General features: G+C 52.3%; 1 protein-coding gene across 1 annotated transcript in view; it reads left to right on the top strand.

Annotated features, from left to right (window-relative positions):
- Nucleotides 1-9,187, top strand: part of LRFN2 (leucine rich repeat and fibronectin type III domain containing 2) — a 183,756-nt gene extending 174,569 nt beyond the window's left edge. The window contains exon 3 of the mRNA XM_045498093.1: nt 5,584-9,187. Coding sequence (XP_045354049.1) covers nt 5,584-6,562 — 979 coding nt within the window. The 3' untranslated portion in view covers nt 6,563-9,187. The remainder of the gene's footprint in view (nt 1-5,583) is intronic.
- The last annotated feature ends 5,411 nt before the right edge of the window (nt 9,188-14,598 follow it).

The raw sequence follows: 14,598 nt of genomic DNA, 5'->3' as shown, positions 1-14,598 counted from the left end.
GTTGGGCTACACAGGGGTTGGAATTGCTGGGGAGGGGTGTCAACAACAGGGCACAGTGAGGCACCCAGGGATTGGCTACAGCTACTACCACCCATCCACCCCCACCCAGTGGTGGGAAGCACTGGAGACGGAATGACCAGAACCTGAGATCCAAATCTATCTGGCATGAACCAGAACCCCAGGAGCTGGGATCACAGAGCAGGCTCAGGAACTGATGGGAAACCACCACCAGAGGCAGAAAAAGAGGAAGAAACAGCTGGCGTCTCCTGTTCCTCCCACCCTCCTTCCAGTGCCCCCATTGGCCAAGTGCTCCTGGAAGCCCCGGGCCGAGGAGCCTGGGAACAGGCAAGGGAGCCTGGGAAATGTAGTTCCTTGCCACACAGAGTGGGGACAGGTGAAAGGAAGACAGACCTGACAGCAAATAGTGGGATCACTGGCATGCTCCCGTGATTCCCTCCTAAGCCTCCGGCATCCGCTGTAGACAACAGCTATAGATATGTCTGGCAGTATGAAGCTGAATGAACGAATGCCAAATGAATATTAATAGGGAAAAAGAAAAACAACCCAGGAGCAGCCACTTACTCCTGTTTTGTTTTTCCTGGGTAAGTGCTTGGGGTTGCAGCCTTAAATTGTGCTTTAGAACACGCGAGCTTAGTTACATTGAATGTGTTGGGGCAACTTAACTTAAAATAGCAATTCATGTGTTCTGCTAACAGAGATGTCGCTGGTTTCCGTGACGCAGAGAAATCTATGAGGATTTCAGCATGTGTCTTTTGCAAGGAGGGCTGTGACCTGATGGCTGTGCCAGATGTAGTGCGTGGCCTTTCCAGGTCCCCTCTTCTATACTGCTGTGTGCCCTGGAAGGCTGACCAGTGTGCAGCCACGAGCCCCAGCTTTTGGTTGGGGTCAGCCAAAGAGAGCAACAGCAGAAGGTGGGAGGAGGGAGGAGAGGAGGATACTTATTTGGCCGGTCCCCGTGCTGTAAGGTTGCCCCTGGCTACCTCTGTCCCTCAACCAAATTTTCTATTCCAGTGTGTCGGCCCCAGAGGACATCTGGCAATGTGTGGAGACATCTTTGGTCGTCACAACTGGAGATGCTACTCATGTCCAGTCAGTAGAGGCCAGGGATGCTGCAACCATCCTATAGTGCCCGCGACAGCCCCGACAACAAAGAATTTTCGGCCCAAAGTGTCATCGGTGCCGAGGCTGAGAATCCCTACTCTGGATCAGTCCCTCTCAAGCTAGTCATAGTGAGGGATTTGCGCTGTTTCCCAATCTGTTGGAGACCAATGCTTTTATAAGAATGTAATGGAAATAAGTTATCACAAAAAATGATCATGCACGGGGATATCACGCCGATGCCAAATTGCTAGAAAACTTTCATAATGCTTACTCTGAATTTCTGTACTCTCTGTTTGTGGACCTGTGGGCCACACACAGAGTAGCCCTGCCCGGCCTGCATGGGTCTTTCTCCTTCCTGGATCTGGTGACCTCCCCTTGATATGCTCAGGGCTAGATTGAGTAACAGCTTGGCTGCTATCAACCCTGGGTTATGACATGTTCCCTTGCAGTCCCCCATCCCCAAATCTACCCCTTTGTAATGAGGTCCTTGTGACATATCCCTCTGTGTGCCTTCTGCCCCTGAAGAACCCAGCTGATTCCGAGGTGTTTTCCTAAAGACCGTGGGCAGAGTCAGAGGGTGTGTGAACGGAGGGACAAGAGTGTGATGGGCAGTCCGGTTTGGGAGCCCAGCTCGGGAGCTTGGCCTGTCTCTTGTAGGTCATGGGCAGCCCTTGAAGAATGTTTCAGTGGGCAAGGGGCATGGCCAGAGTTGTTTCAGATGGAGCACTCTGGGGATGGCGGTGCTGAGCATGGACTTTAAGGGAGCACGGGTGGAGGCAGGGAGGCCATTTGGAGGCTGCTGCATTCAGGCACACCAGAGACAGTAGGACCTAAGCAAAAGTGTGTGTGTGGAGAGGGAAGGAAGGGAGAAGTCCAGAAGGAGAACCTGCCATCACAGTGCCCGTGGGGCATGGACAGGAGTGAAGGGGGACCCAGGCTCTCCACCTCTCACCGTGAGGATTGGCAGTTGATTGTATTACGGAGCATGAGCAGGTAGACAGGGCCACCCGGGCCAGAGATGAGTTCAGTTCTGTCACTAGAGTTTGAATAGTGCCCATTTCACATGACTTTCTCGTGCAGTTCATCTCCCTGACTGCCTGGGGTGGGAAGCAGTCTTGCTTAGAAGTGTGGGCTCTGAGTCCCTGAGGATCCAGATCTGGCCTCAGCTCCACCACTCCCCCGAGGGAGGGGAAGCGACAACTGCTTAACGTCCCCCTTCCCTAAATTGGGAAAGATGATAATGACTCCCTCCGGGGGCTGTCAGGAGGGTTAAGTGAGATAATGTGCACAGACTTCCAGGCACAAGGTTAGTGTTCGGCAATTACCGTTTTTTTGGCAAGGGAGGACTTGACTGCCAAGGCTATTTGGAGCCAGCTGGCTCTGGCTCTCCTGTAAGTAGACACACACACACACACACACACACACACACACACACACAGGAACCAGGAGCTGCTTCCCTGCTCTTAATCCTGGAAGGTAGTCCCTTTCCTCCCGCCTTGTTGCTGACAGGCCAGTTAAGGTGCAAAGCTTTTCCAGCCCAACCCCTCATCCCTGGTGCCAAGGATCTGCCTCGCCCTATCGCACCTCTGTCAACAACACAGCCCTTTGGGGCCTCATCACCTTCTGATCTTGCCTGATTTGGGAAGCAGGGACTGGGGGGTGGTGGGGAGAGGCCAGGCAGGGTCCTGCCCAAACAAAGTTGCCCTGAGGCCTCAGGAAAACAGGGCAGTGTCTGAGAGGCAGAATGGCTCAGTAGTCAGGAGTGGGGGCCCTGAGGCCCAACTGCCTGGTTCAGATCCCAGCACTGTCAGTTACTAGCTGGGCGCCCTTGGGGAGGCAGCTTAACCTTTCTGTGCCTCTGGTTCTTGTCTGTCTAATGGAGATGACAATTGTTATTATGAGTATTAATCCCCTTAAAGATCTCAGAACAGTGCCTGGCACATAGTAAGCCAGCCCTCGGCGTTAACTCCTCTTTTTCTTTATTATTAATCAGCAGTAGTGGTAGTCTGCTTTCCAGGAGGAGACAGCCAAACTCCGATAGGATTTCTGGGCTCATGGTCCATCCCCCGTGTCCTGGGATCATTGCAAAGGTTGAATGCCATACTGAATGCGGAAACCCTGTCACACAACAGGTGTTCAGTAAATGAGCTGGACCATCCCCTCCTCGAATGGACGTGCTCTTACATTACTCATGTCCCAGCAAGGTGCTGGGTGGCGCGAATTTGGAGCCAAATGCTAGCTGTATGTGTTTGCCTCTTACCTCAGCACCTCTTCCTCCCTGTCTGCAGAGTAAGGATCGCGGGAGTGGCCGCCTTGGAGAGTTGCTGTAGGACTAAGGGAGTTAATAGACAGAAAATAGGGCCTGGCCTACAGTTGACACGTAGTGTTGGCTCTTACTGTCGCCTGTGTTCTGGGTGTATATAGCTCCTGCCTCTCCAACTTACATCATTAGCTTCGAGGGGAAGCGAAGTGGGGCCTGTGTGGCCCTGGTCACATAGGACTCCTTGGGCTCTGCCCAGTGGGTGGCCCAGCAGACCAGAGATCCTATTGGAGGAGGAGTGTGAGCCCCGGTGGTGTTCTGGGCGCTGCTCCAAGGAAGGGGTGGCTGACAGGCCACAGGCTGGGGCGGGCTTTTCAGTGAGATGAGGAAAAATGCCCCCATGTTTATCACATGGTAAGGAGCAAGCCCAGACTATGGGCCTAGAAACTAGTGTTAAAGGCCAGTGGCCCCTCCTAGCAGTCCTAGCTGTGTGACTTCAGGCCAGTCACTTCACCTCTCTGAGTCTTGGCCATTCCTCCTCTGTCATGACAGCACCAGTCCCTACCCTCACAGGGTTGCCGTGATGCCCAGGTGAAACAGATAGACCCAAGGGGCTGGCCTGTAGGCCTGGCAATTATGCAACTCCCCCTCCCCCCCCCCTCCCCCCCCCCCCCCCCCCCCCCCCCCCCCCCCCCCCCCGCAGCCCCAGCCCCAGCCCCACCACCCTACCTCTTATAGCTATGGGCCAGGGGCGGGGCTGGGGACTAAGTTTCCTCCTCTGTGGCTTCCCCATCAGCAGAGCAGGCTGGGAGAATGAGGAGGGAGGCAACGGCCTCTGGGGCTGCCCACTGACGGGATGTCAATAAATGCCTGTCAGCTCCGATCCTGCGCGCGGAGTTCCCTGGTGGAAGTTTTCAGGCTCCGGTATTTCATATTTGAGATCTCAATTAAGCTGCCTGGCTCTGGTTTGAGGGGTTGACGGGTGCTGATGGAGCCCTTGAGTAGTAGGGGACTGGAGAACAGAGGGCCCTTTGGGAGGAGGGGCGGTGGGAAAGGCAGAGAGGGACGTGGCCCCTCCAGGCCGAGGTGAATCTCTCTGCAGGAGTGTTTATGGGGTGACACAGGCATGGTCTCCCGAGATGTCACAAGGCCTGATACCCAGACAGGGCCTTAGAGATCAGGGTGTACCTCCAGGCTGCCGGAGGGTCCAGGCGGGAGAGGCCCAGGAGAGTGGACGGGCCCCAGCATGGGACACTGCTGCCCCACCAGAGCCTCCCAGAGCCAAGGGACCAGTCCAGGCCTCCCCAAGCAGAGAATCTCTTCCCAGGCCTCTCTGGATGAGGCTGGCCCGCTATGCCCATGACGGAGGAATCATCCCTTCTCTCTGGGAAGCAGAATCGCCCTCCCGTCTTCAACATCGCGTGGTGCCCCTCACCTCTGTCAACACCTCTCCCCCCTTCCAGTTCTCTTCTGCTTAGACCCTTTCTATCCGGTTTGCAGCAGCAAGCATTCTCCCTGCACAGCGCAGGCCCAGGGAGGGGCTCCAGTCGTATGGATGAATCTCCAGGACACAAAAAGGGGTGGAGTCCCGGGGGGCTGGAGCAGGGCCAGGGTGGGCCTGGCGCCCACCACCTCCCAGAGTCTGAGGGAACCATGGAGTCAGGCTGGGGGAGGGGGCTCCCTTGGTTTAGTCTCTGCTTCTGCAGCCTTTAACCTCTCTGCCTCTCCGTGTCTCTCCCTCTGCCCCTCCCGTGTTTCCTCTCCCATCTCTTTCCCCGAGGCGTCCCCCTTCTTCTCTGTACCTCCATCTCTTAACCACCCTCCACACCCCTGGCCTTTGTATTTCTACACCTGGTCTGCGTGTGCACCTCTCGCTGACCCCTCTACCCCCTAAACTCTGTCACTGCCTTTTTCACCCCCCACCCCCGTCCCTCTCTGGCTCCTTATCTGCACCCCTCACCTCCCACCTCTCGGACTCCTTCCCCACTTCCTGTCCACTTCCTGTCCACCACTTCCTGTCACCTGCCCTCCCTTCCTTTTCCTGTCTCTTCACCTGTCCCTCTCTCCTCTGCTCCACCTCATTCCCTCTGTGTCCCCGTGTCTGTCTCTCCCTCCCCCTGCCTCTCCTGTCCTCGTCACTCTCTCTATTACCGCCTCTGCCGACCCTCACCGTCCTCCCCCTCTGCGTCCACCCACCCCAGGATGATCCCAGCCTCCAACAAGGCCTTCGTGGTCAACAACCTGGTGTCAGGAACCGGCTACGACCTGTGCGTGCTGGCCATGTGGGACGACACGGCCACGACGCTCACAGCCACCAACATCGTGGGCTGCGCCCAGTTCTTCACCAAGGCTGACTACCCACAGTGCCAGTCGATGCACAGCCAGATCCTGGGTGGCACCATGATCCTGGTCATCGGCGGCATCATCGTGGCCACACTCCTGGTCTTCATCGTCATCCTCATGGTGCGCTACAAAGTCTGCAACCAGGAGGCCCCGGGCAAGCTGGCAGCTGCCGCGGTCAGCAACGTGCACTCGCAGACCAACGGGGCCCCGCCGCCCCCTCTGGCCAGCGCGCCCAGCGGGGCGCCCGTGCCGGGGCCGCCCAAGGTGGTGGTGCGCAACGAGCTCGTGCACTTCAGTGCCAGCCTGGCCCGAGGCAGTGACTCCTCTTCCTCCAGCTCCCTGGGCAGCGGGGAGGCCGCAGGGTTGGGACGGGGCCCCTGGAGGCTCCCCCCGCCTGCTCCCCGCCCCAAGCCCAACCTTGACCGCCTGATGGGGGCCTTTGCCTCCCTGGACCTCAAGAGTCAGAGAAAGGAGGAGCTGCTGGACTCCAGGACTCCGGGCGGGAGAGGGTCTGGGACATCGGCCAGGGGCCACCACTCGGACCGAGAGCCGCTGCTGGGGCCACCTGCGGCCCGGGCCAGGAGCCTGCTCCCCTTGCCCCTGGAGGGCAAGGCTAAGCGCAGCCATTCCTTCGACATGGGGGACTTTGCCGCTGCGGCTGCGGCAGCCGGAGGGGTCGCCCCGGGTGGCTACAGCCCCCCTCGGAGGGTCTCGAACATCTGGACAAAGCGCAGCCTCTCTGTCAACGGCATGCTCTTGCCCTTTGAGGAGAGTGACCTGGTGGGGGCCCGGGGAACATTTGGCAGCTCCGAGTGGGTGATGGAGAGCACGGTGTAGGCCCGTGGGGCGGGAGGTGGGGGGGTGGGGGGAGGCTCCTCCTCTCACCCTTGCAGGGTGGATAAAGGGGAAAGAATCTATACTGGCAAGTCTTTGTGGAGTTTCCATGGTGATGTTTACATCCAGGGGCAGTCTCGTCTCCCTGTCAACGCCCCCACCACCACCCACACCCCCTTCCAGGCCTGTCCCCCCCCCCCCCCACCCACCCAGCCGGGGTGTGCTCAGGGAAAGCGGACTCGATCGCTAAAATGTCGGACTGAGCCCTGAGTGTTTGGAAAGGCGGACTCCCTCCTTTCTAATCACGAATGTAGCGTGTAAGCAAGCGGCTTTGGATTGCTTATGGCTCCAGTGTTGTTTTTATTCCTCAACTTATTTTTCCCACTTCCCAGACTCCTCCTCTTCATTCACACAGATCACGGAGAATTTACTCTTCGTGCGAGAGCGGGTTCCCAGCAGCCCCGGTAGTGGGAGATTATCTACTGTCAGTTGACAAGAGAAGGGAGCGATTCTGGTCCCACACTTGTTTGGAAGGAAGACTAGGGCATCCCCTGCCCAGACTCCTCGTTATTCCCAACCACCTGAGCACTGGGGAGGGATGGGCCCCCACCGCCATGCCTGACCCAGCTTCCTCTGCTAAACATGATGCCCCACAGCCATCACATCAGCTTAAGCCAGAAGGTTAACTTCCAGGATTTATGTGTGGGAAAGGGAGAAGGGCTTTATGAGGCCTAAGGGCATAAAGGATGTTAACCTTTGGAATTGCTTTAGGATTTTTACCTCTTTCAGGGGAAGCTGGGACAGAAAGTCCCCATGAGCCTGTGACAGGCCAAGAGGGTTTCTGAGGAAAGCAGAGTGGGATGGCCAAAGGAGCATTGGACTTGGAGTCCAGTGCTCTCCATTCAGGTTCTGGAGCCACCACCGGAGAACCAGCTGATCATACTGGGCAAGACCCTTTTTCTCCTTGGACCTCAGTCTCTTAATTCGCAAAATACTGGATTGTACCAGCTCTTGGGATTCCCTTTAAGTTCTAAGGACAAATGAACTCTTCCATGCCTCTAGATGTTATGGTTTCCAGATCAGCAGTACCAACAGCACAAGCTGGTAGAGCGTCGCTATGCTTCCTCCTGGACACAGAGGAAGTCTTCTAGAGGTTTTGGAGGGGGAGAATCTGAATCTTTTTAGGATGGTAGCGTTTTGAAGTTTGAAGAGGTGTTTGCAAACATCTCATCCTTAGCCCTCTCTCCCTTTCCCCCAGAGCATAAAGGACTTGCCCAAGGTCACACAGTGAGTTAGTGACCAAGCCAGGGCAGGTGCCAAGGCCACTTCCTGGGGTGGTGTTTGGGATTCATTATGCTGTCTACACCCTGGCTCAGGCATTTCTGTGTCCAGAGTCCATCCCTTGTCTGTCCCTGAGGAAGGTGGCTCAGGGTGGCACGTGGGGGGACGCCTCTCCTGGATGACATCCTTGAGGAGGATCCATCTGTGGAAATGACATATGGTGATGGGAAGGGTACATGGGCTCCTTTCCACAAGGGGCACTAACCTCCACACCCCAGACCATGTCAAGAGGGGGCAGAGGACATATGGCCACGGAGCTACTGCATGAGAAGCATCTCGAGGGCTTTCTCCTACATCTCTGTCTCTCCTGCTCTCCATCTTTCAGATCTCTCCTCATTGCCAACATACTACCTCTCCCTCGGTCTCCCCAACCCATCCTTTGCTCTTCTGAGTCTCTGCCATTGATCTTTAGCCTCTCTTTTGTTCTTCTCCCTTCTTCCACTTGCCAACCACACCACATACAACATCCAGGTGAGTCCCCTTCTGCTGAAGGGTTCTAATAGGCTCAGACCCAGAGCTGAGCTGGCGGCCCCCAAACCCACCTGCAACACACAAAGAGCTGGTGGGGAACTGTCTATGCAGGATTGCCTTCTGGCTCCAGCCCAGGAGCCTCCAAATCCCTTGTCTTTGTCCTTCTCCACTGACCCAGATCCCTCCTGCCTCCTCTCTCCTCCCTTCTACTCTCCTGTCTTCATACTTGTCCTTCCTGTGACTCTCTGCCTTCCCCAGTCCCTTTCTGGTCCTGACAAAGTCATTAACAGACCAGGCCAGTCTCTTCCCGAGACAAGTTAATTTTCCAGGCCAGTCCCGGGGCCAGAGCACATGTCTTCCCCCATCACGGTGGCAACCCCAAAATTGGGTGACTAGAAAGGAAATCTCTCCTTCCCTCCCTCTTCCCCTGCCCGAGTTTTTCTTCTCCCCTTTTTCTCTCTGAACCTTTCTTCTTCAGTCTTTCTAAATGTAGCCATTAAGGAATTGAGCCCAAATACCACCTTTCTTTTTGCCTTTGGGTTCAGATACCCAGAGGGAAAATGGTGGACACCGGAAGAGGAGGAACCAACTGTCTACTCCTGTCAGTGACCCCAAGCTCTGTCGTGACATGATATGTACTTGCACTTCTGTTTGTCATGTTTCTGACTGGGGCTTTTGGAAAGCAACATCCCTGTGGTCAGAATATAAATGCCAACTTTCTTTGCTTAAACAAAATGTACAGTAAAATGTACAGTCTAAAAAAACAAAACCAACCACACTTCTTGGGAGAGAGAAAAAAAAGAACATTCTCATATCTGTGAATGTCTGCTGTTCATTTCTCTGGAAACTGCGGTTTTCCGAAGGTGGCTTTGAAGTGACATTTTCTCTTGCACCTGTGTTTATTACTGCCTGGTGGGAGCCTGCTCCCTGCCAAGTTCGTGTATACGATGGGAGCCTTCTGAAATAAGAGAGAATGGGGTCGTCCTTCTGAAATAAAGAATGGTAGAGGGATCTGGAGTGAAGCTCCAGGCGAAGAAGGAATGGTCTGTCCGCAGCTATTCTGACTGTCCCACTGGTACCTCTCTGTATCTCAAATACCAGCCCTGCCTCCTTTTTCCTGTACTGTGGCCATCACCACACTTAGCCACCAGGGGTGCACAGGTCCCTCCACCCATTTGGTTGAGCCCTGAATGACACTTTTTCAAAAGGGTCTTTTCCTGGGAAACTGGAACAAGGAACCAAAGCATAAACTCAAAGTATAAAAACGAATAAACTTCTGGAACACAGCTTCCCAACCCTAGCTACATCTAATGGCTAGATTAGCACTGTCAGATAGGAATACGGTGTGATCCACAGTCATTTTAAATTTTCCAGTAGTTGCATTAAAGCAAGTATAAAGAAACCGGTGAAATTAATTGTCATAATATATTTTAGCTAATCCAATATTTCCCAAATATTATTATCTCAATGTGTAATCACTATAAAATTATAAATATGACATTTAAGTTTAGTTCCCCACCACCACCACCAAAGTTTTGGAAATCTAGTATGTTTTTTACACTCAGAACACATCTCAGTTCAGACTAGCCATGTGTAAAGTGCTTGAGGGCCACTTGTGACTAGTACTGGTCACCATATTGGATAGTCCGACTGGACATATAATGATCGACTTTCAAGCACAGCTTTGGGAAGGGGAAGGAAACTAACAGTTATTAAGCACCTACAGTTTCCAGGTACTGTGTTGGTACTTGACAGGCATTTCTTACTGAAGCCTCCCAAAGTAGATATTATTATGCTGATTTTACAGATGAAGGGCCTGAGCCCCAGAGGGGTTAAATAACTTGCCCAAGGTCACACAGTAAGTCTGGCTGAAAAGCCTTCGCTCTTCCCATATCATCGCACTGCCTCACCTGTTCTCTCTTCCTCCCTTCAATCCATTATAGATTATATTTTAGAATGATGGAAGTACTCAGATTTACCGCCTAATCTGGAAGCAATTGGTTTGGACTCCATGTCTGGTAAAATTCTCAGAATGTTGACTCCAGGCAAAGGTCCCTTTGTTAAGTGGTTTCCTCTGAATTCGCACTGGCCTTTCTGGCCATTCTTGGCCTGTAATGCATTCCCTCCCCTGGCCAGGAAGATCCCCCCCAGGCTTCAGAAGGTCTTGCTCAGATCATCCTTGTGATCACCCCTTCTCCTGCCCTGGTGATGTCTAAGAGGTCCCTTGCTTAATAACCTTCTACCTCCAGTCTCACCTAGTCCCCTCTGCCCTGAAAGCCTGTTAACTTCATCCTCATAAGATAGAAAGCCTCACAACAGCTCACTCCAATGACCACACCCATCTTCCCACCTCTTCCTCTTCCTAAACTCTTAGTCCCTACCAGGAGAATGGCTTACCCACCCAGATCCTTCTTCCTGATTGAGAAAAGCTTCAGTTCTCTGATCTTTTGCAAAGAAGAGGTAGCCCAACCTAATTCTTAAGCTTTCTGACCAATAGTCCAACCCCCCTTTCCCCAAATTCTTTTTTTTAATGTTTGTTTATTGGGGCTCCAGTGTGGCTCAGCCGGTTGAGTATCCAACTTCGGCTCAGGTCCTGATCCCACAGTTTGTGAGTTCGAGTCCTGTATCAGTCTCACTGCTGTCAGCAAAGAGCTCACTTCCAATCCCATGTCTCCCTCTTTCTGTCCCTCCCTTGTTCATGCTCTCTCTCTCTCTCTCTCAAAACTAAATAAAACATTAAAAAATAATAAAATAAAATAAAATGTTTATTTATTTTGAGAGTGAGAGAATGTGCCCATGCACCAGTAGGGGAGGGGCAGAGAAAGAGGGAGAGAGAGAATCCCAAGCAGGCTCCGAGATGTCAGCACAGAGCCCAATGCGGAGCTAGATCTCACCAACCGGGAGATCATGACCTGAGCAGAAATCAAGAGTCTGACACTTAACTGACTTAGCCGCCCAGGCACCCCTCCCCAAATTCTTGATAATGATGCATTCTTCAGTTTCCCCTCATAGGAGATGCTTTCATTTTGCCATCATAACACTGTTGAAATTCCAAGAGAAACGACACACACTTTTTTTTTTTTAAAGGGATATAATTTCCAGCCAGGTACAAGGACGGTCATTGTCTCAGATTTTCCCCTTCCAACACCAGTAATAACTTCTCTCCCACAGTCTGTAGGTACTGAATTTTCCTAAGCAGGGCCTGAGTCCTTCTGTGTCTTCTATTCTCTGTTGTCTGTCTGTCTGCAATGAGGGTCTGAGCCAGGTGGGGCTTCCTCTGTTCTCGCCGCCATTGTGATAGCTACAAATTGCTGCTGGTAAAATCGACACCCTTCTTCAAAAGACAAGACTTGGCAGACAGCGGGCGAAAACCCAACGCATGGTTTTAAATAGCACACCTCGATCCTCAAACCCAGCCGCTCCCTGCGATGCGGTTGGCAGCAGGAAGTTTGTTGTGACAAGGCTTCTCACGGGTAAATACCCGAGGTTTCTACCTTTGCGTAATAGAATCAGACACATCCATGTTGCTCTCCCAACACCTAAAAGGAACACGGCTCCCTTCACAGTTTAAAAATACCTGTTTTTGCCTTAAACCCAAGATCTTAGTGATCTGATCTTCTGTGATCTATTTAAGTTTTCCCACCTCACAGCTGGTCAGTGTTTTACTACAAGACTCAGGGTTTCCCTTCCTTGCAGCCTCTGGCAGAGGGAATTGCTATGTTTCCCAACGGACCGTAGAGGGGAGCCCGCCTTTACGTCTCAAGCTACTCTGTGATGCCCATCATGGCCATTTAGCATCTTCTGACGGGCACAGCCATCTTGCCCTGAGGCCTCATTTTGGACACTTGGCATCTTTCTTCAGCTCACCAACTCTAGGCAAATGGGCGCAGATTTCAGGCTCCTGCCTGGCTATTTTCTTGTTCTTGTTGGGATCATTGAGCCTCTGGTTCCTTCAGCCAGCAGTCAAATGTGAGTGAGAGGCAGGATTCTGGGCCCACATCTGGAGTCTCTGTGGGGCTGGAGCAAGAGAGATCTGATTCTAATCCCTTTCTGAGCTGCTGGTGCCTCCTGCAGGCACCCGCTTGGTTTCTTAGTGATGAGGGGGTGAAGCTGGAATTTCACCCATCTCCATGGGATCCCCAAACCCATCTGGTCCACAGCCAGTCAGCCCACTGACCAGCCTCCCACGGCCTCAGGCCGCTCCGTCCAGCTGCCCATTTGGTTAAGTGACGATGAGCACACCCCCTCTTCTTTTACCACCTCCTCTGTACCATGTGTTCATGGGTGCTCCCTGGCACACCCAGCAGCGAGTCTAGCATTTATACACGTTGCGGGAGTGAGATTTTTCCCCTGGACATCCCCTATGCTGTATTCAAGATAGCCCCTGTTCCTTGAACCGTCGTTACCTCTGCTAGCTGAACTTCCTGATGATGCTCCCACGTTGGGAAGAAAAACCTCAGAGCCTCACACCTCCATCACTGACTGGGTACGTCCTGATACAAAGCAGGTGTCTCATTCACTGTCTGAGAAGCAGTATTATGAAGAAGGAGTTGAGATCTCAGTTACACCCAGTAATCCCTGTTACATACTTTCCACCCATTCCTTTGGGGATCTCTGGAGGATTACAATTCTGCCCGTCTACCGAGGATGGGCCCGTGGCCTTACCTACCCAGACTAATTACGGGAAAGTTTTATCCCTTCATTAAGTTGACACAAGGTTAGCATTTTCCAAGTGGATATTGAACTGCAAAATTAAATTGCTAATAATAGCCGACATTATTGAGATTTTCCTATGTGCCATGCACTGTTCTAAGAGGTTTTTTTTTTAATATAATCTCAATTTATCATCAAAACAACACAGTGAAGTAGGTGTCATTATTAACATTTCTGTTGAAGAAGCCAAGGTAGAGAGGGGTTAAATATCTTGCCCAACATCACATAGTTAAGTGAGTGGCAGAGCTGGATAAACATTCAATAAATGGATTTGTACCGAAGTTACCTGCAGAGCTGCAGAGGTGAATAGAAACACAGTTTGCTGGGTTTCATGTCAAAGGCCTGAACCCTGGCGTGTGAACCTTGAATTCGAGAAGACTGAACCCAGCAGAAAAAGTGAGAGAGGTGGAGAAATCAGTGCTGCATGCGTTCAACATGCATTTGCTGACCTGCTGTGTGCCCCACACTGTGCCTGGTTTTAAAAGAAAGCAAAATAAAAGTAAAGGACACTGTGCATGCCCTTGAGGGCCTTCTATGTTTCCCTGAGGGGCAGGGACATGAGCTAGTTTCTGGATCTCTGATTTTACAAGATGGGTCGGTTTTCATTTATTTTAAGATAATGTATAGCTTCGGGGAACCCACTATCTGGATGGATGAATGGATGGACGGATTGGCCAGAACCACATGCCCAAGGCGGCACTTCTGGCTGGAAACATTAGCTAGATTTTAAGTTCCAAAGGAACTTGACATGGCGGGGGGGGGGGGGGAGGGGGGGGACTGGCTCTGTGCCAAACAGGTGCCCAGTCAGGACTGAAATCCTGTGTCTTATCAAGCAGGGGTGGAAGGAGGCAAGTGGCTCTCATGGGAGCTTTTAAACAGGGATGGGGGGCAGGATGGAGAGAACAAAGAGAGGCAGTTGCAGAGAACTGGGTGTGGGGGTCCTGAGTAACCCAAGGCAAGTACAATTGCTCCTGTGGGTGAGGGGCCATTCTGTGGGAGTAGCTGGATTCAGAGCCATTTCTTGGTTCTAGTTTCCTTTCTGGTAAAGTACCAATGGTAAGTATGGACTTTGGTAAGTACGCCTCAGAAGTACTGTGTAGTTCTATAGATCACACTTGAGATTGGCTATTATCATAGCCATTATTATTAATGATATGCATCATTGAAAACATTAGTATAAATTACAGAGAATTAGTGATGATATTAGGTATCTCAGACTCAGAGAATCTCAGGGCTGCCAGAGCCATCAGACGCCATCCACTTGAGCCTCCCTCGATGGGTATTAGAATCTTCTGTTCGATATCCATGGAAACTGTTATTAATCTTATTACAAGCAAGACTGTGCATGATGAATTTCAGAATTCACCCCGGCAGGAAGTGGCTCCCTGTACTCCAATCAGATCAAGGCCCGATGGTTATGGCTCTGTGTTCCTGGTGGGCCTTGTGGAGCCATCATTCCTGCCTTCATAAGAAATCCAGAGGCCAGACAGAAAGCAGCTGTGGCCAGAATAGTG

This window comes from Leopardus geoffroyi, chromosome B2, assembly GCF_018350155.1.
Source record: "Leopardus geoffroyi isolate Oge1 chromosome B2, O.geoffroyi_Oge1_pat1.0, whole genome shotgun sequence".
Taxonomy (NCBI): domain Eukaryota; kingdom Metazoa; phylum Chordata; class Mammalia; order Carnivora; family Felidae; genus Leopardus; species Leopardus geoffroyi.
The sequence above is the reverse complement of the archived record's forward strand: the minus strand, read 5'-3'. Positions and strand labels throughout refer to the sequence as shown.